The sequence below is a fragment of the Salmo salar genome, chromosome ssa11 (assembly GCF_905237065.1).
Source record: "Salmo salar chromosome ssa11, Ssal_v3.1, whole genome shotgun sequence".
Taxonomy (NCBI): domain Eukaryota; kingdom Metazoa; phylum Chordata; class Actinopteri; order Salmoniformes; family Salmonidae; genus Salmo; species Salmo salar.
The window spans coordinates 72,446,987-72,473,373 of record NC_059452.1 but is presented as its reverse complement, the minus strand read 5'-3'; the positions used below and the strand labels follow the sequence as shown (position 1 = coordinate 72,473,373).

At 43.5% G+C, this 26,387-nt stretch overlaps 1 protein-coding gene and 1 long non-coding RNA gene across 3 annotated transcripts in view; one reads left to right on the top strand and one right to left on the bottom strand.

The window, feature by feature from the left end:
* Positions 1–17,009, bottom strand: part of LOC106563041 (AP-3 complex subunit beta-1) — a 57,624-nt gene extending 40,615 nt beyond the window's left edge. The window contains exons 1-8 of the mRNA XM_014128254.2: positions 16,694–17,009; positions 9,489–9,564; positions 9,184–9,258; positions 7,251–7,346; positions 6,458–6,618; positions 6,314–6,380; positions 1,805–1,987; positions 883–1,038 (exon numbers count right to left, since the gene is read on the bottom strand). Coding sequence (XP_013983729.1) covers positions 883–1,038; positions 1,805–1,987; positions 6,314–6,380; positions 6,458–6,618; positions 7,251–7,346; positions 9,184–9,258; positions 9,489–9,564; positions 16,694–16,833 — 954 coding nt within the window. The 5' untranslated portion in view covers positions 16,834–17,009. The remainder of the gene's footprint in view (positions 1–882; positions 1,039–1,804; positions 1,988–6,313; positions 6,381–6,457; positions 6,619–7,250; positions 7,347–9,183; positions 9,259–9,488; positions 9,565–16,693) is intronic.
* A 329-nt stretch (positions 17,010–17,338) lies between these two features.
* Positions 17,339–26,261, top strand: LOC106563042 (uncharacterized). 2 transcript variants are annotated; one of them, XR_001319167.2, is made up of 6 exons: positions 17,339–17,873; positions 18,006–18,101; positions 18,381–18,612; positions 18,792–18,949; positions 19,252–19,337; positions 25,408–26,261. It is a non-coding gene; the product is annotated as an uncharacterized lncRNA (long non-coding RNA). The 2 variants fall into 2 exon arrangements; XR_001319166.2 differs by having other exon boundaries at positions 18,381–18,949.
* The last annotated feature ends 126 nt before the right edge of the window (positions 26,262–26,387 follow it).

The window sequence follows — 26,387 nt, the reverse complement described above, 5'->3', positions numbered from 1 at the left end:
GACCTGGGATCAGGCAGTGCTGTATCTACTCCTCGTGTAGGACGGGTCTTTCATCCTCCCTCAGGACACAAAGCTCTTTAGAAAGCTCCATATATCAAATAGCAACACCGAAGTCATGCGGTTTTTTATTTTTTTTACGTGAGGAATGTCATTTAGAAGGTAACAGACAGCCAGAGTAAGAAGGTAACAGACAGCCAGAGTAAGAAGGTAACAGACAGCCAGAGTAAGAAGGTAACAGACAGCCAGAGTAAGAAGGTAACAGACAGCCAGAGTAAGAAGGTAACAGACAGCCAGAGTAAGAAGGTAACAGACAGCCAGAGTAAGAAGGTAACAGACAGCCAGAGTAAGAAGGTAACAGACAGCCAGAGTAAGAAGGTAACAGACAGCCAGAGTAAGGACTGAGGAGTCACATTTGGAAGACGTGACGGTAAGTGTTGGTAAGATGGAGAGCCGCATCGCGTTCTCTCTGTTAAAAGACACAACACGTCACATTTTCAATCAACAAGCTCATTTGGGACCATTTTTCCTCCCGCTGCTACACAGCCGCACAGACCTTGAGTCTCCTGGGTGATGGAGACCTGCTCAGTGTGTGTGTGTGTGTGTGTGTGCGCGCAGCATCAGTCGTGGTGTAGCCTCGGTTCCGGAGACAGCTGTGCGGAAGGAGTGACAACAGAACCACATGCTCAGACGCCTTCATCAAGGCTGCCTGTATCCCTCACAGCCAGCAGGTTGAACAGTAGTCAACACTTTCACACACACACTTTACTGCTGCATGCGTGTGTGTTTATGCATCTGTTTGTGTGTGTGTGAGAGAGAGAGAGACTCGGACCAGTGTGCTTCAAAGCAGTGTGTGTGTGTGTGTGTGTGTGTGGTGAGACTCACAGCAGTGTTTCTACTCTGTAGTAGAGGCTTGGTGTTCCTGAGAAGCAGTCTGTGGTCGGGGTCCATCACGTAGGACTTCTTTTCGTCCCCATTTTTCGTCTTCTTCTCATCAGACTCATAGAACGCCGTCTCACTGTTCTCATCAAACAGGCCGTCCTGAAACACACACAGGTGTCTTTCATTCTGTTATTCACCGCAGACATGCCAATCTGATAGCACATCACCCGCATATTTACCTTCAGGTGCTATTTACCAACGCCTGCTAGCCAACGCCTGCTAGCCAACGCCTGCTAGCCAACGCCTGCTAGCCAACGCCTGCTAGCCAACGCCTGCTAGCCAACCCAAGCCAGATGCATACTCGCATCTAGAAGTTGCTTCCAGAAGTGCGTTCGCTAACTATCACTTTTTTACTGCGCTAACGTTTTGCTTTTCCGACCTTCGTCAAGTAACGACAAACAGATGGATACTGAAAGCACATCTTGAGTAGAGTTTTTGTTTATTATTGAAATAAGTTAATAGTAAATAAAAAATAAAAAAAACACACTGACTGACATGTCTACTTAGTCTTTTTTGATTCATTTACTGTAGGCTATATTTGACTCGTCACACTGAAGCAATAATGACATTATTACTTCAGTGTTGATGTTTGATAGATATCTGGTGTTTAGTCCCTAACTGAGCCCTTTCCTTGTTCGCTGATGAGACGTTCAAGAGAAGCCACTACATCTCAATCATCTCAAAACTAAATGAAAAAAAAAACGTTCATTAGAGCTCACGCCACACGACGCCGCTCTGACACAAACCACACATTCGCCTGCCTCGCGCTCGTTCGCCATCCCTCCATCTCGCACCACAGGCTGGGGCGCTGTGTCAACATGGAGCCGATGACCACCCCCCCATCTTTCTTCCCCCCATCTCTCACCTCTTTCCAGGGGCTGGTGAACTGCGTCCTGGCGTAGCGGGTCAACATGGAGATGATGACCACCTGACCCCACTCCTCCACGTCCACCAGCAGATTGCAGAGTTTACGGTAGTTCTTATGGATCAGGTCAATACGGTCCGGACACACCTCCTCAAAGGCCATCACCACGCTGCCCGCTACCAGCTATAGGAGGAGACGTTGGGTTACTGCTGAGCTAGAGTAAAAGCCTGCACACCCAGTAACTCTCAGGATCCGTCTTGAGCAGCCCTGCTTTAGCCAGAGTCCCATTGTATGTGTATTTATTTAACTAGGCAAGTCAGTTAAGAACAAATTCTTATTTCACAATGACGGCCTATGGAAATGCCTGGTTACGTCTTGGTTAGAAAGACAGTGTACTTCATGATCTAAGAGCAAGAATTTTGTTTATGAACAGTTAGCTATAATCTAAGAGCCAGGCACCAAACAGGACAGGAGTAACTGGGTGGAAAATGACCACATTTAAAGTCTTTACTGAACAAATCTAATTTGGCATCACCATGGTAAAAGGCAGCGTTCTAAAATCGCTCATACACATCCAAAACATTTCTCATATTTCACCACAGACTTTTAATTTTTCCTTCAGCTCATAACTAATTGAATGTTCTATTCGTGTGACAAGAGAAAGGGGGAAACGGGAGGATGGAGGGAGAGAGGGAGGAAAGGGAGGCAATCAAGTACATTTTATTGGGAGAAAAATCCATTTGTCTGGTCCGTGTTCTATTCCTATAGCGCTGCTGGCTGGCAGACTGACTGATTGACATGGCTGTGTATTAATATGCAAACAGCATTAACGCAGAGAGGCAAGGGGGGGAGGGGGGGACTAGGAAGGAGTAGGCGAGGAGAGGGGTAGCGGAATCCGGTCTCTCCCATCAGAAAAGACTGGCCCCTGGTGGCCCCTGTGGAAACCCTGTACATTTACCCATCATCCCTGCCGTGCAGCTGCATTGATTATGTAGGTGTGTGTGCGTATGCGTTTGAGGCCCTCTGACAACTGGGGAGCTGGGAACCGAAGCGCTAATCATTCAACAATCTGGACAGCTTTAGGGGGTAGGCTTCTAAATGACTGGTAAAACCATAGAAAAGGTGTGCGAGGTAAAATACGTGTTTGGAATTGGCCTAACTTGGCAACCAAAATTACATTTTTTTAAAATTAAAAACAAGCTGTTCGTTAAAATTATTATTTTTTTTTTAAATGGGCGAAAACAAATCAAAACAGAGGCAAGGAACACATTGTTTAAACACTTGGTTTAGCAAGCAATTAAGAAACCCACAGGCAATAAGAAACCTCATATAAGCAGAGTTTAACGGACGTGCTTGTGGTTTATAATTGGAAAGGGGCCTAGTTGGGAAATGTATGTGTGGATTTTAATTGTTATGCACAGCGTGGATGGTCTCAGAACTAACAGATGCTTGATGTAAAGTTCCAACTCCGCAAACCTCATCTAGTGCATAGCCCTTTATATTGGAGTAAAGTACTGACAGGAATGAACAGGAATTTTGCGAAAATTGTGCCTGTGTGAGTCAACGGATACACTGAGGTTCCTAGTATCTCAGCCCTGTTTTATGTTCCCTTCGACGTGTCTCTCTCTCTCTCTCTCTCTCCCTCTTAGCCTATTACAGTGTCTCTGGGCCTGCCTCCGCCTCTCTTTGTGCATTATCCCTCCATCCCCCACCTCCCTCTCAACTTCCCCCATTAGACGCAGGTAAACTACATGCGCCATCAACAAAACTGACACCCCAATCTATGGAGTCCACAACCATCCCTCCCTCCCTCACCTCCCTCCCCCATCCACTTCCACCGTATTATCTACACTACGTGACAAGCCAGTAATGGAAAAATCACACTAAGCAAATGGTTCCTCTAATAACAATAAATTTCGTATAAAATTATGAAGGGCCCAAACCATTTCCTTGCATCTATTTTGTCATGAATTCTAATTAGGGCGCCAGGGAGGCGGCGAGTGCTGGGTCATCACGCCAGAGACGGCGCGCCGCCTTGATTGATGGCACGGCGCAGGGTCGGTCGGCCTACCCTCCCTGCCTTTTCCATCTCCTCCCTCCTCTTTCTCTTAAATGAATGGGCATCCCACCTAGCCCCTAATCATACCACACACTACCACACACACTCCTCCCTGTTCTCATTTCAATTTTGCAGGAGGTGCAGGGAGAGGCAGGGCGGCGGGATGGGAGGGATCGATCATTTATCTTGTAATGGCTGGATAATAGATCCATCACAGTAAAACAGCTGCACAACCTCCTGTGTTGTGTTTCTCTCCCCCCCCCTCTATAGCCCTTCTCTTCATCCTGTCTTTAACCAGGGGTGTCATACTAATTTAGCGTAAAGGGGCCATCACCGTTCAGACCAATGTCACGAAGGCTACAACAGAGACAGCTAAATATATATATATTTTTTATATCTCTCCAAATATACTTACATTGTAACATACCCAACATAACTGTGATTTCCCCACCTTGGTGATAATTCTTATTTTTACAACGCACAATCATTTCTAATAATCGTGGAGGCTAGTTTTGGGGCACAGGTAGGGGACACATAAGATCTGATGGTGGTGGGCCACACTTGGCTCCTGGGCCGCATGTTTGGGACACCTCAGCTTTATATACTGCCCTAGACACTCATGTGACACAGTCCATATCTACATGGTCAGCCTGTGATTCTCACTCTCCAGAATGATAGGAAGTTGCCATCTCAAAGTGAAGGGGAATATAAGCTTAAAGCTTTATTTTTCCTCCAGGCAAAAAAAAAAAAGCCTAGTCTGCCAAGTGTATATTGTATGACATCTTGTGTAAATGCACTTTAAAAAAAGTTTGATTTGAAATACTACTGTGGGATGAACGGTGATAAAACAGGTAATACAAGGCATTTGTAAAACACATTCAAAGATGGTTCTTATGATGCTCTGGTCAAGATCAAGGGAATTTTATCCATATAAATGCAGATGTCCTTTGAATAACAGGACAGACACAACACGATGGATCACCGACAGAAAGCAAAGAGCTAAAACTGGCAGTAAATAAATTGGTATAGAAGCTCTCTGAAATTCTAATAACAAATCATAACACAACAACAACTATTCCAGAAAGGACATTAGCATTCCGGTCTTATTAATCTTTTTCTTCCAGTCCAAAACACAGCGCACGGATTGTGTGACTGTGCCCTTTCTCAGTGTCCCCCCCAGCCAGCCAGCCTCATTGAGAGAGTGTTTCAATGGGGAGAAATCATCCATCTTCGTTAGTGACTGAAGCTAAATATGCTATGCATCTGGTCCTGGGTCCCCCCCCTTTTAGTGCTACGGGTTATTTTATATAATGAGAGATGCATGCAATGAATACCTAATTGCAAGAGAGAGAGAGAAAGACCGTGTATGGCTTGTATTTACTAACATGCACAGGGCATTCTATATGCTAACTTCAGCACGTGCACAATTTTCATTATTTTAACTAGCCTTTATAGGAGCATATGCATTTATAGTGACCTTCTGGAGAATATGCGCCATCTATTAGCCTAATAGTGGAAGGAGACACTGTATTTGTGCTTCAAAACACTGGACTTGGAGAATGCCATCAGGCTAATCTAGGAAGAAAAAAAAATAACTTGCCTTAGAAAGCAAATTAAGGTGACACCAGCATCAGTGAGAGAATGCCTTTCTAAATCGACAGTTAACTAGGAGCATCTGAAGATGTGTGGATTTAAGTGGGCGCTAACAAAGCATGGCATTGGTGAATGAGCTGAGAGAGAGAGGAGAGAGAGGGATAATGATGAGGAGGGGACTGTTCTGTTGGACTGGACTACCCTCTGGTGGCTGGATGGGATTACTGCACCTAGTAGACCAGTGACATCATGGATTTGGTTTGAATGAATGCATTGAGTACTGACTGCTGAACCCGGCTGATATCAAATGAATGAAATGGACGTAAACCTACCTATCTGATTCAGAGTGATTACAGTTGAATCCATACTTATTACTGCTTTGTTCAGATTATGCGGTCTCCAGTGTTTCCCACAAAGATTTTTTTCCAGCAGCGGTGGCAAAGTTAGCGTGGGGGGGGGGGGGTTCCTCTTGGTAGCAGAGACAAAATGTTGCTGTTTTAAACCTAATTTCCTGCAATTCTACATATTTTGCCATGGGGCGGAGAGAACATTTAACAGTTTTAAAATTGGTTTCCTAGGCTCCTAAATTTTTTGTCATGTTCTTTCACCATCTGAGTGACTCAAACAATGAGGGCCCCCACGTAATGACATTTGGGGAATTTTAGATTCTCCCCGACTGTCAAGTTTTTATTTCGGTGATCGTTAGTCTCAAAGATAATCTTATAAAAAGATATATAGCTCCATTATCTTTCTACATACTTTATATCTGGTTGTAGTCGTTTATGTTTACAATGAAAACATTTGACCATCCCAAAACTTATTTGGATTAGCTGGTAATGGGAGCTGGTTTTACTCACAGTGCTTTTGTCCTTCAGCAATTTATCAATGACTTCTATCAGGTGCTCCTTCTGATCCGGATCCAGGCTGAGGAGAAGGAAAGCTTTGAGTCAACGCCCAGTTCCAGTGCTTTACACACACACACACACACACACACACACAACCTGTAGAGTTTCTGGATGGCGTGGGCGGATGTTTTCCTGACGTAAGGGGACATGTCAGAGGCAGCCTCCTTGATGGCCAGCATCATGATGGGAACGATGATGGGGACTCTGATACTGGACAGAACCCTCAGAGCACTGGCTCTGATCAGCTGGTTAGGGTCCTGGTAGAGGACAGATAGGGGATATAAGGATAATATTAACACACATTCACGAGCGCACACACACACACACACACACTTCCACAAAGATGTACACATTGAGACAGAGTGAGGAAAGTAAAAGAGAAAAAAATAAAGGGACTGGGGACATAAATCTCATGTGGTTTGGGTTAAGAGATACTGAAGATATGATACAGTACCACACACACACACACACACACACACACACACACACACACACACACACACACACACACACACACACACACACACACACACACACACACACACACACAGGGAGGAAGTGAAGCATGGTGTAGAGCTAGCAGGGGCTGAAATGGGTTTTCCAGCTCTGGGTCCTGAGACACATCAGGGTGACGGGGTGGGCTGTCTAAAAAACAACTCTGTTGTCCATAGAACTTACACAGAGACAGACAGCCTCTCTATAAATGGCTCAATAGTCCTACAGACACACACACACACACACACACACTCTCACACCTTTATACATGTACATACCAAACATGACACTTTCCTCCAACACCTGTATGAGTGTGTGGGGATTCAAAATGGTAAAGAAAAAAAACGCTCTGCATCAAAGCCTGCTGTGCACACACACACACACCACGTGTTACCTTGAGCGCCCTCTGAAAGGTGCTGATGGACAGTAGAGCCAGGTCCTGCTGCTCCTCTGCATACCTCACCAGGTACACATACACCAACTTCTTCAGCTGGAACACACACACACACACACACACACACACACGTTGAATTTAGTCAATGAAGAAATCCCAAGTCTATTGATTCACTTCTGGGTTGAGCTCAGTACACATTCCAAAATGTTTCGGTAACACTATTCTTTCACACAGTGGAGAGAATGGGGCTTTGGCTAGACCACGGATGTATTTCTTTGGCTGGTTGTTTTAGAGGGGGGAAAGCGGAGGTTGAAAGTGTTCCTGTTGGATATTATTACAGTCTAGATGGCATGTTGTTTCGGGGAGAGCAGAGAATAAGCTAAAAAATAAAAATAAATTTAAAAAAAAATAAGTTATTTGACTTCAGAAAGTTTCTGAAAGTTTTTGTTTGACTTCCTCCCCCTCTTCGCTCCTCACACGTAGCGGAGACTGAGCTAATATTAGTCCAGTGTCCGACTGAGTTAAAAAGGATACTTCTGGATTTTGGCAATGAGCCTGAGTGCAGCCCCCGCTCTCCTCCTGCCAGCTCCTTCAAAACACCCACGCCCTTTATCTACTTCCAGAGTCAGATGAACTTGTGGATACCATTTTTAATGTCTCCAAGTCTAGACTCTAGTATGAAGGAAGGTGCTAACTAGCGCAACTGCTAACTAGCGTTAGCGCAATGACTGGAAGTCTATGGGTATCTTGCCAGATACCGGCTCACGAAATGACCTCTTACTTCCTTCATACCGGACAGACACAGACAAATGGCATCCATAAGTTCATCGGAATCTGGTGGATGTAGATAAAGGGCCGCACTGGCAAAATCTCTAAGTATCCCTTTAAAGGTTGGCCCTGATTCACTTCAGTGTTATTCGGTGTACAGCTGTGGTTTTCAATCATCATTGCTGTAATTAGTGGGTGAATTAACATCATTACCGAGTCTAAGAGGGGACATAACCCATCTGGCCTCGTCTGAGGGGAATCACGTCTTATCGAAAACGTCGCAGAAAATAGATGCTCAAAATTAGGAATAGTAATCAAATATGCTAGTGATCTCATTTCTATTATTTGATCAGTTATCAAATGCCAATAACCGTACTCCGTATAGCCCTCCATCCCTCTCGCCCACACACCTCAAGGCTTTCAAGTCTCGGGTTGTTGTTGCTAGCGCTGGTTGAAGTAAACAAAGCATCCTGATATTAAATCACACTAGTCCGTCAATACTCTGTGTCCTCCAGTGCTGCTTTCTGATTAGAGACAATCAATAACACACAGCACAGCAGCAGAGGGGGGGGCAAGAGAGACAGATTGACTGAGCTGCCCGCAGAGAGGTGAAGAGAGACAGAGAGGTAGAGAGAGGTAAAGAGAGAGAGAGGTAAAGAGAGAGAGAGGTAAAGAGAGAGAGAGGTAAAGAGAGAGAGAGAGAGGTAAAGAGAGAGAGAGAGAGAGAGAGAGGTGGAGAGAGAGAGAGAGAGAGAGGTGGAGAGAGAGAGAGAGAGGTGGAGAGAGAGAGAGAGAGGTGGAGAGAGAGAGAGAGAGAGGTGGAGAGAGAGAGAGGTGGAGAGAGAGAGACACACACACAGAGAAGGACCTAGCACTACCCTAGCAGCTGGTATGTGTGAGGGGAGAGAGAGAGAGGAGACGTGGCCACGGGCTCTCCTCTGCCAATTACCCCCACCCACATGCTCCAGTTCCCTACCATGGGCTGCCCTGCCCCACACACACACACACACACACACACACACCCCCTCGTACAGCCTGTTTATTCTGCTGATCAATATTACCAGGCAGTGGTTCGGTGGTCTCCTCCTGGCAGTGGGAGGGAACTCATCCATCTTGTCTTAGATAGAATCTACTAAACGTTATGCAAACAGAATGGAACTCATACCTCTATATTCTTACTGGCCACGTTCTTCACCACAGCTGGGAACAGCTCGGAGGCATTCTTCCCCTTGGCGATCAGCTGTTGACAACATCACTTGCATGTTTCACAGTATTCAATGTGTTATTAACAATGTACCGCACTGTAAATTGCATTTTGGAAATTGTCCATCAATTCTTCAAAAGGAGGAATTTACAATTGGCCTAATTTAATTGAGACGGGAACACCGAAGTACACTTGAACTGAGAATGCACGGCACTGAGCGGAAGTGCACTCATCAGGCCTGGAATGTGTGTGCAGGTGGTGCTCACCGCAATGATCCTCTTCATGGCGTCCAGTTTGAGGGAGTCCTTATTGCTCTCCAGCATCTCTTTAAGGTCATCATTCCTGGTGGAGAAGAGAAAGAGATCAGAACATGTGCTGTAGGCTGTTTAATATCAACACACTGCTTTTTTTGTTGCATAGCGGACTGCCTTCTTTACGCCTGACAAACTTCCACCGGTGTAAAATCCATTAGGCTAATGGAGTTGAAGAACGTCATTGAATTGGGACTGGAAAACTGCGGTACACTTATAACAGAGATTTGAGTTATTTGATCAAATTACAATCCTATCGCACAAAAAAAAGAAAAGAAAAGAAGAGATGCAGCCTGACTTGATCGATCTCTAGCCGTGTCCTTGGTGGGAGACAGGCCAAAGGTCTGCCAAGACCCAGACTAATACTGATCTATGGAGAGCATTATGTCCTGCATTAACTTGGCTCCTGCTAGAAATTGGTAGTCATGTGGAGAACCTCTCCGCAATAAACAGCCATTTTCAAGAGAGTGTAGCTAACACATACCGGTAGGAGAACGATTCTAGTTCCATCAACGTCAACATAGGGTCTCAGATGACCTATTCTCTGAGGATACTCTTCCACGCGGTCTACGAAGCTCAAACTATCAACAACCGCTTCAACGGTTCATCCCTTTACCGTACCGCCACATCTCAAGTGGACGCATTGAAAATAGCACAGCGTCGCTATGGAAACGCCGTCAACCAGGAGAAAGAGCAGAATCTCACGTGATGTTCACCCAGCCAGGCCTACACAACCCTTACCCTTCCACAGAAGAACGTGAAGCCACACGGCAGGTCATTGTTTGTATGTATGTATGTATGTATGTATGTATATATATATATATATATATATATATATATATATATATATATATATATATATATATATATATATATATATATATATATATATATATATATATATATATATATATATATATACACACACACACAAACAATCAATGACCCTATATATATATATATATATATTGCTCAAAAAAATAAAGGGAACACTTAAACAACACATCCTTGATCTGAATGAAATAAATAATCTTATTAAATACTTTTTCCTTCACATAGTTGAATGTGCTGACAACAAAAATCACGCAAAAATAATCAATGGAAATCCAATTTATCAACCCATGGAGGTCTGGATTTGGAGTCACACTCAAAATTAAAGTGGAAAACCACACTACAGGCTGATCCAACTTTGATGTAATGTCCTTAAAACAAGTCAAAATGAGGCTCAGTAGTGTGTGTGGCCTCTACGTGCCTGTATGACCTCCCTACAACGCCTGGGCATGCTCCTGATGAGGTGGCGGATGGTCTCCTGAGGGATCTCCTCCCAGACCGGGACTAAAGCATCCGCCAACTCCTGGACAGTCTGTGGTGCAACGTGGCGTTGGTGGATGGAGCGAGACATGATGTCCCAGATGTGCTCAATTGGATTCAGGTCTGGGGAACGGGCGGGCCAGTCCATAGCATCAATGCCTTCCTCTTGCAGGAACTGCTGACACACTCCAGCCACATGAGGTCTAGCATTGTCTTGCATTAGGAGGAACCCAGGGCCAACCGCACCAGCATATGGTCTCACAAGGGGTCTGAGGATCTCATCTCGGTACCTAATGGCAGTCAGGCAACCTCTGGCGAGCACATGGAGGGCTGTGCGTCCCCCCAAAGAAATGCCACCCCACACCATGACTGACCCACCGCCAAACCGGTCCTGCTGGAGGATGTTGCAGGCAGCAGAACGTTCTCCATGGCTTCTCCAGACTGTCACGTCTGTCACGTGCTCAGTGTGAACCTGCTTTCATCTGTGAAGAGCACAGGGCGCCAGTGGCGAATTTGCCAATCTTGGTGTTCTCTGGCAAATGCCAAACGTCTGCACGGTGTTGGGCTGTAAGCACAACCCCCACCTGTGGACGTCGGGCCCTCATACCACCCTCATGGATTCTGTTTCTGACCGTTTGAGCAGACACATGCACATTTGGGCCTGCTGGAGGTCATTTTGCAGGGCTCTGGCAGTGCTCTTCCTGCTCCTCCTTGCACAAAGGCGGAGGTAGCGGTCCTGCTGCTGGGTTGTTGCCCTCCTACGGCCTCCTCCACGTCTCCTGATGTACTGGCCTGTCTCCTGGTAGCGCCTCCATGCTCTGGACACTACGCTGACAGACACAGCAAACCTTCTTGCCACAGCTCGCATTGATTTGCCATCCTGGATGAGCTGCACTACCTGAGCCACTTGTGTGGGTTGTAGAATACGTCTCATGCTACCACTAGAGTGAAAGCACCGCCAGCATTCAAAAGTGACCAAAACATCAGCCAGGAAGCATAGGAACTGAGAAGTGGTCTGTGGTCTCCACCTGCAGAACCACTCCTTTATTGGGGGTGTCTTGCTTATTGCCTATCATTTCCACCTGTTGTCTATTCCATTTGCACAACAGCATGTGAAATTGATTGTCAATCAGTGTTGCTTCCTAAGTGGACAGTTTGATTTCACAGAAGTGTGATTGACTTGGAGTTACATTGTGTTGTTTAAGTGTTCCCTTTATTTTTTTGAGCAGTATATGTATGTATGTATGTATGTATGTATGTATGTATATATATATATACACACACACACATATATATATATACACACACACACACACACACATACACACATATATATATATACATACATACACACATATATATATAGACATACATACACACACATATATATAGACATACACACACACACACATATATAGACATACACACACATATATATATATATATATATATATATATATATATATATATATATATATACATACATAGATACACACAAAAATATACATACATACACACACACACACGTGAGTGAGAGAGAGAGAGAGTGAGAGAGAGGGTTAAGGCCACTCAATGAGAGAGGTATGGTCAGAGAGACAGAGACAAAATGTTTCTGCATCAGAATGGACTATTGGGTTCAACAACACACCAGGCAGATGTTTCACATTGAACAACAACACGAGGACGCATGGGTAGAGAGCGAATGGAAAAACAACACAAATTAACCATATTGGGAGTTGTTGCCAGGCACAGAGGAAAGAAAGTCACATTGTGACTCAAGATAATGTCACAATCAATAATCAGCTTAGAGAGATGAGGAAACTAGGCGAGTTGGTATACTTGAAAAGACACACACAAGCATGTGATACTACTGTAGAGAACCCTTTGGCGAGTGCCTCGTCGGGGCCTCCGTTGGCGTGCGAGGGCTGCTCCTCCTGGCGAAGTTCGGTCTTTAAGGTGAGCTGGACGTTCTCAGCAGACACCAGAGCTGTCCTCACAGTCCCCGCGAGTCCACACACACGTTTCCTGACTGTCAGCTGGCAGTAACGATCGCTGTGGCTACTTCCCTCCAACCGCTTTTGCACTTCACAGGCAGCCTCAGCACCGAGAAAAATCACGGTGACCGTTCTGCTACAGCATCTACAGGCCCGTCTGTTGCTCTCCTCTCTCTGTCCATCTTCCTCGCTCCCCCTCCTCCTTTCTCAGCTGATAAGAGAAGTCACAGGATGCCCTCTCTGCTGGCTAAAGCTCCGGCCCTCACCCTGGCACAGACAGAGCTCCCCCTGGCCAGCCGGTTGTACCCGCGAGTCCACACACACACACACACACACACACACACACACACACACACACACACACACACACACACACACACACACACACACACACACACACACACACACACACACACACACACACACACACACACACGCACGTTTCCTGACTGTCAGCTGGCTGTAATGTTCGCTGTGGCTACTTCCCTCCAACTTCACAGGCAGAGACCAACTGTAGTGGTCACAGGATACCCATTCTGCCGGCTAATGATCTAGCATTAGTGGTTCTGCTACACACACAGACAGACACTAGTCATGCTCTCTCTGGTATGCTCTCTCCCTCTCTGTAAACTGAAGCTGTGACTGACAGCACCTTCTCCTTAATCTAACGTATCAGGCTACTAAGCAATTAAGGGACCACCACATCCTTAGCTCTAAGATGATAACGGGAGTGGCAAGATGAAGTGGCCCTCTTTTGAAATGGCTACTAGTAGGCTTTGAGTCTTCGTTGCTTGTAAATGCAATCCAGAGACGGGTTGAAGTTGCCTGCCTGATGGATCTGTAGCTCTCGGACAGGAGCTACTTTCTCCTTCTCTTCTCTGACCGTACTGTAGTTCTCTGCGTCTGTGTGTAGCTGGGTGGTAGTTTGGTTCTCTCTGCCTGTGGCCACTTCCTCCAGGGGAAACAGGAAGGCCTTATCAGCCTCGGGGGAAACAGTGAGCAGCTTTCACCACCTCTGCCCAGTCCACAGCACAACGCTTCACACCTGCCCAGGGCCCTTCAAGGGAACTGCTGCCAGGTCTAGATAAAAAAGGCCTTGCCAGCCTCACACACCACCAGAAGAACCACACAGAGTTAGAACGACACCCAACAACTCTACATGTCTCTCTTCATGTTTAAAACCAGCCTAGTCTCTTTTTCCAGGTTTTCAAGACTGGCAAGCAAGTCTACTACCAACCAGCCCGGGAAGATTCTCTGGTCATTCATTCACATAACGACCAGTATGGTAAAGCACTGTAAACAGCTCCAATCAGCTTACACTATTTAGCCTACTACTGTGTGCCATGTCCTCTAGTGTTTATAACCAGGATGATAATGTTGTCGGACATGTCTCAGGTGATATAGCCTAATAAATAATCTGACTTCACGTGGAGGCCCTATAAAAACATGGCAAACTGAACCGCAGTGAAATAATATGGCGTTTTAGGAAGCAGGTGATCACTTGGGGACAACCAGCCAGTGACATGTTGCTGTGCTTCTGTCAAGGCCAGAGCAGTAAAGTGGACCGTGAGGTAACAAGAGCCCAGCCAATACAGGATAATCTACAGGAACGTGACTTTGACTCTGACTGTGTCACATGACATTATTCAAACAGCAAACTGACTGTGGTTTCATTTCATTGGAGAAAGCGGACTAACAAAAAAGGCCACCTATCGATATCTTTATGAGCAATAAAGTGCAAGAGAGGATTAAGCTTACGGGTGTTACATGCATATACGTCAAAGGCAAGTAAAGTAACATTGACGATAGCTTCATTTAAAAGAAAAAATGAAAGCTCCATCAGCTCTTCGCTGCTTTCTGACTTACCATTCAAGGCTGCCATCTAGTGCTATGGTGCAATCACAGCAAGATAGAGAACTACACAGAGCAACATATTCTCAGAAATCAACCCCATGACCCTCCTCTGAAGCTATTCCTGAAGAAATAATAGGATTGAATGGGTGTACCCAATATGATAAAAACCTCCACCATACCTTAGGCTTACATCCAGCCATTTAATTCAGATCTACGAGCGATGTGGGACTACTGGGTTGATTTCATAGAACAACGCTATCAGTCACTGACTTGAGCTTGGGGAGTACAGAAGAAGAAGAAAAAAACACTCTTCGTTTGAAAACTATAATGGAAAGGGAATTAGGCTCATGGTGAATATAGAGCGAGTGAACTTATGAATGCCTGACAAACACCTAGATTATGTTAAGATGTGATACTGATAGGACAGACTCCCTACTATATCTCATAGTACTGCCGAGGTTATTGTATGTCATAGTTTGTGTGTGGACAGTGGAATCATTCACACACACACCCCCCCGGCAGGCTCCAGCAGCCCAACCAAGAGTCATCTAGTCTCCATTACCAGACCTGGCCTACTGGCCCTGCCTCGCTGCTCAACAGACCAACCATCTGATCATGTGAGAGGCCTTAAGAGACTGCCTTAGGGCCAAACCACGTTAAATATTAGGCTGACGCAAGTCACTGCTCGACGGAGACAGATGGTTGAAAGTGTTCTACTGCCCGCTGCTATGAAGAGCAGCACTAGACTACATGGAACAGACATACCAGTAAACATTCCATTGTATAATGATGACACGAGCACAATGCAAACATTTTCAATGAAACCTTTCTACGGGTGGGCTACCTCTTAAAACTGATAGAACTGATAGATAAGGGAAACAGACCCAAGTGTAGAGAAAGAGACAAACTAACAGTAAGTGGATAAGTCAAAGCTTCCATGATAAATCAGGTTAAATAAACTTTCATATGATAATGGCTGACTGTTGGGGAGACTTTGCGGGAGAAAATGGCCTTCAGAGAAGACAGTGCCTTGAGGCCTTGTCTGGAGCCAGCTGGGGAAAAACTAACCTACTGATAGTGAAATTAGAACTGATCCCAACTCCAGTTTGGGAAACACTGATTCACAGTAAACCCAATCCTACAGCTGAGTAAGTCAACTACTGGGCATGTATTCAAAATCATAATGAAGAAGATTAGGCTATATGTACCTGATCCTAGGTCAGCACACTTTCTCTGAGATCCAACATGAATACAGGCCCTGATTTACAGTAAGAGACACATCATGACTACAGGATGAGGATGGCCGACCTAGTGATGGAACTGCCCTCTAGTGGTATCATAACGTGATGTTGATTGATGACATAGAGCACATTTCACACGTAATCAGTTCCTTGTCATCTCACTTTTTACCATTTATTTAAAATGGGTTGTTTACAAGGATTTTAAACAATATTTCAATGATATGCTACTGTTTGGCACTTATCCTAATCACTTGAGTTTATGACAGTGAGGGGGAAAAGATGGGGTATTTTTTTTACCTGCGTTGTACCGAGGACCTTGGAGGACCACGTCAATTGACTTGGGTAGCCAGACCAACTACAACAGAGCTTAGCCTATGTGCATAGCACAGCTAGCATTATGTCCGTGTAGATGTTCATTTAGAATACATTGACCTCGCACAACTCTCGCACAAACACAAAACGACGTGGTGGAAAAACATTGAATGTAAAATATATGTATGTTAGAGAAAATGTCTGGTGGTGTCTCTGTCAACGTGTTGCTTTTTTGTTCATGTAAACATGTATTCCTTACACACGGCATCTTCGATAAATGAAACATTGCTTGCTGTCAACAAAAGCGTTTTAAACCGTGAAGCTACCAGCTCCATATCTAGCCAACTAGTTACCACTAGCATCCATCTTAGATAGAAAATTAAGTTGCAAACACAGTTTACACACAAGTAGGTTAATAAAATGTTTCCTTGCTAGCTAATTTACCTACTTTTTAAAGTTGGTGCTGAACAGGCCAAATCCAGCTCCAGCATTGGAGGAGGTCGGGGTAGTCTCCTGACCAACCTCCACCGCTGAATCCGATCCTCCTTGGTCGTTATACGACAAGTTGTTCGTCGACATGCTCAACATTTGACGTTTCACAAATGTACAGAATGTTTTATTGTATAAAGTAAAACTATCGGAACCAAAATCCCAGTCGTTAACAGTTTGTTGATGCCAATTACAAAGAGAAACGCAAAACAAAACTTTGTCCTGAACGTGCAACTTTTTTCCGCTTATCCACGCAGTACCGGAAGTATGAGTTGGATACGTTGTGTCAGAGTCACATGACAGGGGGAAGAGAAATCTGTCGTCCCTAGTTGCTACAGTCACAAAGTCATAAACCCCGCCTATTTCTTCAATTCTCTACTTAAAATTGTATTTTAAACTTAACCCTAAGCTTAACTTAACCCCACTGCTATCCGTATGCCTAACCCTAAAATGAAGACCAAAAGGCTAATTTTAGTTTTCATACATATTTACGATAGCCGATGTTGACTTTGCAGCTGTGGTAGCCCCGTTGCCATGGCAACTTTGGCCGCAAGCCAATCAAATGAGTTATGGGGGTATACTCAGTGACGCGCGTGCGCGCTAAACGAAAGCGTCCAGTACTTTTGTTTTAGCGTTGTCACAAGTAAACGTCAGAGCTAGATGGTTAGCTGTGTGTCTAAATACCTGCATCTTGCTTCCACATGTAGCTAACGTTAGGAGCTTGGACTGTGAGTGGGGCTGAGAAAATGGCTTCATGTTCCAGATCATCTCTTCCAGAGGAAGATTTCACCTGTCCTGTGTGCTGACATCTTCAAGGATCCCGTCCTCCTACCATGTAGCCACAGCTACTGTAAAGTCTGTGCGCAGCACTGCTGGGAGTTGAAGGGGTTTCGGGAATGCCCCTTTTGCAGAAAGAGATTTTCAATGGGTAATCCTCCCTGTAACCTGGCACTATAGAACCTGTGTGAGGCCTACCTTGAGGAGAGTCTAAAGTGCTCAGCAGTCTGCATGGTGAGAAATTCAAGTACTATTGTCTGGAGGACAGGCAGCCCATCTGTTTAGTGTGTCAATCTTCTAGAAAACACAAGAGTAATGACTGCTGCCCCATAGAGGAAGCTGTTCAGGACCTCAAGGACAAGGTACAACGACGTAAAGACATGCGTTTTACAGAGTCACGTTTTTATTGAACATAATACATTTTCTATGTGAGGTGTTTATAAATACTGTATACAGATTATTCTACTGTAAGATAAGATGTCCTTTCGTTTCAGGGTGAACTCCAGAGAGCACTAAAACCCTCACAGGAGATGCTGAAGGTGTTCAAAGAAGCTACAGAAATCTGTACTCCCACAATGCCTCACATTCAGGTAGGACGACATTGAGTCTAATATAAGAGAAAGCAGCAATAATGTATTAGATCAATATTGAATTACGTTTGCATTTGGTTGCCAAATGTTTGATAGAGATGGCTAAATCATAATTTTGCACAGCTAGACTCTGTAGTAGGACTAATTAATTCACTACTGTACTGATGGCTAGCTAAAATCAGACCAGAGTCCGTCAACCAAACCAGGGAATTGGTTTTCTGGATGAAATGTGAGAATTCCAGTAACGTAATGTAATAACAGTTCTCCCACTGTCTCCAGAGACAATTCCAAGACACAGAGATGGAGATCAAGCATGAATTCAAGGAGTTTCAGCAGTTTCTTAGAGATGAAGAGAAGGCCAGGATTGACACACTGAGGCAGGAACAGTTTGTGAAGACTTCAGCAATGGGTTAATAGGATTGACCAGTGGAGACAAGAGATGTCATCACTTGTAAACACAATTGAAGCTATAGAGGATGAGCTGTGAGATGAAGACACCTCATTCCTTCAGGTCAGGACTGCTCTAAGTTAACATGATTTGTTGGTGCATTTATACTGATAAATAGTGATAGATAAATATCGGAATTGAATCTGGTAGTTTGTTCTTCTGCATAACTACAATACTATAATGGAAAGGTAAGTGAGCTGCATCCTGTCTCTCTCTTCTCTGTGTGTTCGGAACTGCCACAGCACAACCCCCACTGACTCCTGAAGATTCTTCCAGTGCACACTGCCAGATCCAGATACACAGCTGGTCTCAGGAGCACTGATTGACATGGCTAAACATCTGGGCAATCTGCAGTTCAAAGCTTGGGAGAAGATGCAGAGGAATGGGATTGTCACTTACAGTTTGTATACATTTTTTTATCTTAGTAAATACTGGTGGTGGACACCAATATTGATAATTCGATATGATATTGATATGATCAAGGCATATCGTGATAGGTTTATTATTCCTGTTAACCTGACCTGGCCCAATGGGCAATCCGCAAGCAGTTGTCTGGACTTCACAGAGCTGTGGAAGTGAACAGAAAAGTGAAAATGTTATATAGGGCTGTTAACGTTAATAACCTGTTAAGGAATTACATGTTTTTTTGGCCGCAATTTTTTTTAATGCCATTAATCACGTCTCCATTTCTTCACCACACAGAACTTTTTAAGCGCACGTGTTTCCGCACGGGCCCTTTTAGGCGCAGAACACGACACGGAACACAGCTACAGCAGAGAGGAAGAGAGGTAAAAAATTATGGATATACTGACAAGATTCATGTCTCTCCGCCCTAACGATGGGAGTTGTTGTCCAAAAATCTCCTGCCTATCCATTTTTTGGATTGGTGGATACATCTCATTATTGTAAAACTTTTTTGAATACTCAATGAGGGTTGTTGAGGTCAACCGCCTGTATTCAATGGAGAGGTGCTTTGCTACTATCCTCATACCAGATTTTCGGCGGAAAGCCTGTTACCCTCCAACAGGGGGCGTTTTTTCTCTCATTTTTTTGCCCACCAGGTAAGGAGTTTTTGTATGGAGATCAATGAGAGTGTCGAATTTGGTCAACAAAAAACTGAATGGCTTATTTGCCTCATGAGGTTTATTTGATCGAATAGAAGTTTCTTAATGCCAAAGTTGTTACGAGTGTACTGATGTGTGTATGTGCAGTACCGTGGTCTGAATATTTTCTGAATGCACTGTATATATACAGTGCCGGTCAAAAGTTTGGACACACCTACTCATTCTAGGGGTTTTCTTTATTTTTACTATTTTCTACATTGTAGAATAATAGTGTAGACATCAAAACCAAGAAATAACACATATGGAATCATGTAGTAACCAAAAAAGTGTCCACCCTTTGCCTTGATGACAGCTTTGACATTCATGAGGAATGCTTTTCCAACAGTCTTGAAGAGTTCCCACATATGCTGAGCACTTGTTGGATGCTTTTCCTTCACTCTGTGGTCCAACTCAACCCAAACCATCTCACTTGGGTTGAAGTCGGGTGATTGTGGAGGCCAGGTCATCTGATGCAGCACTCCATCACTCTCCTTCTTGGTCAAATAGCCCTTACACAGCCTGGAGGTGTGTTTTGGGTCATATTGTCCTGTTGAAAAACAAATGATAGTCCCACTAAGCGCAAACCAGATGGGATGGCGTATCGCTGCAGAATGCTGTGGTTGTCATGCTGGTTAAGTGTGCCTTGAAGTCTAAATAAATCACAGACAGCGTCACCAGAAAAGCACCATCACACCTTCTCCTCCATGCTTCATGGTGGGAACCACACATGCGGAGATCATCCGATCACCTACTCTGTTTCTCACAAAGACACGGCGGTTGGAACCAAAAATCGCAAATTTGGACTCATCAGACCAAAGGACATATTTCCACCGCTCTAATGTCCATTGCTCGTGTTTCTTGGCCCAAGCAAGTCTCTTATTATTATTGGTGTCCTTTAGTAGTGGTTTCTTTGCAGCAATTCAACCATGAAGGCCTGATTCTCCCCCGAAGATGTGTCTGTTACTTGAACTATGTGAAGCATTTATTTGGGCTGCAATCTGCAGTTAACTGTAATGAACTTATCCTCTGCAGCAGAGGTAACTCTGGTTCTTCCTTTCTGTGGCAGTCCTCATGAGAGCCAGATTCATCATAGCGCTTGATGGTTTTTGCGACTGCACTTGAAGAAACGTTCAAAGTTCTTAAAATGTTCTGCATTAACTGACCTTCATGTCTTAAAGTAATGATCGACTGTCGTTTCTCTTTGCTCATTTGAGCTGTTCTTGCCATAATATGGACTTGGTCTTTTACCAAATAGGGCTATCTTCTGTATTCCACCCCTACATTTACATTTACATTTTAGTCATTTAGCAGACGCTCTTATCCAGAGTGACTTACAGTAGTGAATGCATATATTTCATACATTTCATTTAATTTCATGCATTTTATTTATTAATTTATTAATTTATTTTTTGTACTGGCCCCCTGTGGGAACCGAACCCACAACACTGGCGTTGCACACACCATGCTGGCGTTGCAAACACCATGCTCTACCAACTGAGCCACAACACTACTAATTGGCTGAAACACATTAAAAAGGAAAGAAATTCCACAAATTAACTCTTCACAAGGCACAGCTGTTAATTGAAATGCATTCCAGGTGACTACCTCATGAAGCTGGTTGAGAGAATGCCAAGAGTGTGCAAAGCTGTCATCCAGGCAAAGGGTGGCTACTTTGAAGAATCTCAAATATAAAATATTTTTTTATTTGTTGAACACTTTTTTTGGTTACTACATGATTCCATATGTGTTATTTCATAGTTTTGATGTCTTCACTATTATTCTACAATGTAGAAAATAGTCAAAATAAAGAAAAACCTTGGAATGAGTAGGTTTGTCCAATCTTTTGACGGGCACTGTATATATACAGTGCATTCAGAAAATATTCAGACCACTTTACTTTTTCCACATTTTGTTACATTACAGCCTTATACTAAAATTGATTACATTCCCCCCCCCCCCCCCCAATCTACACACAATACCCCATAATTTCAAAGCAAAAACAGTAAAAGTAAAAACTGATAACATTTAAATAAGTGTTCAGACCCTTTACTCAGTACTTTGTTGAAGCACCTTTGGCAGCGATTACAGCTTTTAGTCTTCTTGGGTATGACGCTACAAGCTTGGCACACCTGTATTTGGGGAGTTTCTCCCATTCTTCTCTGCAGATCATCTCAAGCTCTGTCAGGTTGGATGGGGAGCATCACAGCACAGCTATTTTCAGGTCTCTCCATAGATGTTAGATCGGTTTGAAGTTCGAGCTCTGGCTGGGCCACTCAAGGACATTCCGAGACTTGTCCCGAAGCCACTCCTGCGTTGTCTTGGTTGTTTGCTTCGATTCAGTCTGAGGTCCTGAGCGCTCTGGAACAGGTTTTCATCAAGGATCTCGCTGTACTTTGCTCCGTTTATCTTTCCCTCGATCCTGACTAGTCTCTCAGTCTCTTCCGCTGAAAAACATCCCCACAGCATGATGCTTCCACCACCATGCTACACCATTGGTATGATGCCAGGTTTCCTCCAGATGTGACACTTAACATTCAGGCCAAAGAGTTCAATCTTGGTTTCATCAGACCAGAGAATCTTGTTTCTCATGGTCTGTGAGTCCTTTAGGTGCCTTTTGGAAAACTCCAAGCGGGCTGTCATGTGACTGAATAAATTTGACTTGGCACCTAAAACCCTCACAAACTTTTACAGATGCACAATTGAGAGCATCCTGTCGGTCTGTATCACTGCCTGGTATGGCAACTGCACTGACCGCAACCGCAGGGCTCTCAAGAGGGTGGTGAGGTCTGCCCAACGCATCACCGGGGGCAAACTACCTGCCCTTCAGGACACCTACACCATCCGATGTCACAGGAAGGCCAAAAAGATCATCAAGGACAACAATCACTCGAGTCACTGCCTGTTCACCCCACTATCATCCAGAAGGCGAGGTCAGTACAGGTGCATCAAAGCTGTGACCGAGAGACTGAAAAACAGCTTCTATCACAAGGCCATCTGTTAAATAGCCATCACTAGGCGGCTTCCACCTGGTTTACATAACCCTGCACCTTAGAGGCTGCTGCCCCATATACATAGACTTGAAATCACTGGCCACTTTAATAATGGAACACTATGCCACTCCGACATTGCTCATCCTAATTTTTATGTTTTCCTTAATTCCATTCTTTTACTTTAGTTTGTGTGAATTGTTAGATATTACTGCACTGTTGGAGCTAGAAACAGACGCATTTCACTACACCCGCAATAACATCTGCTAAGCATGTGTATGTGACAAATAAAATGTGATTTTGATTTGAGGAGTGGCTTCCGTCTGGCCACTCTACCATAAAGGCCTGATTGATAGAGTGCTTCAGATATGGTTGATATGAAATGTGTCTGAATACTTATGTAAATAAGGTATTTCTGTCTTTTTCTTTTTAATACATTTGCAAAAATGTCTAAACCTGTTTTCACTTTGTCATTTTGGGGTATATTGTGTGTAGATTGATAAGGAAATAACATAATTGTATCTATTTTAGAATAAGGCTGTAACGTACCTTGAATTTTTTTTCACATTTTTGTTGTCTGAATAATTTCTGAATGCTCTGTATATGACACGTGACATCACGGCAACTTTGAGAAAAAAACACTTTATATTGGAGTTGTCTCCAGGTGGCTATGCATATTCGTAGTATGAGGCTAGTAGGATAGCGTTTATCTCCATTGAATACAGGCGGTTGACGTCAACAACCTTGATCAAATATTCAAAAAAGGATTACAATAATGAGATGTATCTACCAATCCAAAGAAAGGATAGCCGGGAGCTAGACATCCTGCTGTTCTGCTTTGTGGACTACGATTCCCATTGTTAGGGCGGAGAGACGTAATCTTGTCAGTATATCCATAGTCTTTGCCTACAGTCAATGCTTGCGCCTTTACATGATTGTGTCTATAGTTACCACAGCCACAAAGTCAAAATTGGCTTAACCACACCGCTAACCTTATGCCTAACCTTAAATTAAGACCAAAAGCAAATTTTTGTTTTCATTCACTTTTACGATATAGCCTATATATCGTAAAAAATGTTTGATAACAAACATTTGCTTTCATGAAAACAAAAAATTGAAATAGGTGGTGTTTATGACTTTGTGGCTATGGTAACTAGTGACAACCCCTTTACATTTCTGAAGACTGTGTGCCTCTTGCCAAAATCATGTAAAAGTTATGCCCAATATTACCGGAGATATGTTTTTTTTCTTTCTGTCATGAATTCATGAGCATGTCGCGGGCCGTTTTAAACTAGTCGCAAGCCGGTATTTTTGAGTTTGATAATAAACATTTTATCTAGCTAGTCATGTTACCTAGCTAGCTAGCAACCCGATAACTTGACCACTGACTAGGCGATGCACAAATTTGGATGGCACAGGAAGAACTGAAAAGGAATAGGCTACTCAAAAAAAAGGAGGGTGGTTTATCGGGGTGGATGTATGACGCGAATGTCTAGCAACCCAAAGGTTGTGAGTTCGAATCTTGTCACGGACAACTTTAGCATTTTAGCTGATTAGCAACTTTAACTACTTACCACTTAGCATGTTAGCTAACCCTTCCCCTAACCCTTTTAGCTAACCCTTTAACCTAACTCCTAAACTTAACCCTAACCAAGCTAATGTTAGCCACCTAGCTAGAATTCGTAACATATTGTACATTTAGAAAATTTGTAATATAAATCATATATATATAAATGTGAATTGTAATTTGTAACATATTATACTAAAAGGGTGATGGACAACCACAAGTGAATACAGACCATACGAAATGTAACGTATCATACTAAATGGAGTGTATTGGGTTTACTTACAGAATAATGAAAGCTAGAGTAAGTGAGAGAGCGGGTGTGGGAGGGAGGGAGAGAGTGTAAGACTAAAATGATCGGAACAGTACAGATTGCTACAGAGTTTTCATAACATTGTTGGACAAGTTTAAAAGCTCCTGGTTCTTTTGTATCCATATAGCAATTTCTTTTTTTTCTCCTATAGTCACACTCATTTAGAATGCCTAAAGCTTTAACAGTACTTAAAGCTGTGTGTGTGGTGTGTGTGTGTGTGTGTGTGTGTGCTGTGCACAAGTGTTCAACTTCAAGAACATTGATAAGAGGAAGACGGCCTACTTAAACATTGGGAGGATTAATAGCTGTATGTTACAGTGACATTTGTGTTGTTAATGGTAAAATTCTATTAACATTTAGATGTAGATAATTTAGTTGTTCCGTCCCTTACTGTCAAAACATAGTATGCCTGTAACTCAATGCATTGCTTTTTTAATGGGAAAAATTTTAGCAAATTCTAAAATTGCGACTAACTAATGCCATTAACTCGACAGCCCTAATTTTCTACAAACCGATATGATCTTGATATCGATTTTTTTCTTCTTCCATATCGGTGCCCATCACTCTTAAATACTTTTCCCACGGAAGTTTATTCCTTCAGAAAAATACTATCACTGGTATGTGCCTTGGTACCCAGGTGTACACATTAACCAACAGCTATCTGTGCCTTTGCCTAAGGCTTAGGGCATACAAATGTTACTATGTAATGTACACGCTAACTCCATCACTGAGAGTAGGGAACTACCCTGAATTACACAACTACTATGAATTTGACTCGTTCATTGTCGCCTCAACAAGAAGACCGAAGAGGGTGCAAACAACGAGAAAACCAACCACAACAAAAATCACGCACTGATTTAACACTAAAGTATCTCTGATCTTTCCACTCAGCTCCTGTGATTCTGGACCCCAACACTGCCCACTCACAAATTGTCCTGTCTGATGATCTTACCATTGGCACACACTTGGAGCACAGCATGCAGCTTCCTGACAACCCAGAGAGGTTTGATAAATGGCCCTCGGTCCTGGGCTCTGAGGGCTTTGACTCAGGCTTACACACTTAGGATGTTGTGGTTGTGGAAAATGAAGAGTGGATGGTGGGTGTTCTATCAGAGTCTGCCCTGAGGAAGGGAGAAATAAAGACTAGAGACCAGTCCTGGGATTTAACACACTTGTATGGTACATACAAAGCTTTTCCCCCACCAAATGACCAAATCCTCCTCACTGTAGACTATACCAGGACAATTAGAGTGCAGCTGGACTGTGACAAAGGAACACTCTCATTCTCTAACCCTGATAATGCCACACATAATATACACACGTTCACACACACTTTTACTGAGAGAGTCTTTCCACATCTTGGTAATAACAGCAAATACCCTCTGACGATCTTACCTGGGGAGGTAACGTTAGTGATATCACCTGTCAAGTGTAAAGCTGATCCAGACTCTGAGAATGAAGATGAATTGAAGAAGAATGCTTCTTTGTCTGTCATTTTCAGATCACGAAAACTGGTGTCTTTTGATGTTTTTTAGTGGAACTGCAGTCAGAACCAGCTGATACAAGTTGCATTTGTTGTAAGCAAAATGCTCTGTTCATTTGGATTTTAGTTGATGTTTCATGTTGATATGTTACCAAGATATATTTTCATTGTGCCATTTTTTTGTCTTGAGAGAAGAGAATATTTTATGTAAAGGTTAATGAGTCCATTAAGACATGATTAAAACAATTCATTTTTAACCGGACGCAAGTCACTCTTTATTAATATTATTATTATTCTGATAAATCTCTTCACGCTGCCATCTGGATCTGAGCTCAGCATAATACTGTTTCACTGTTTCATCAATGAAACTGTTTGTTTCCTGAAGAAT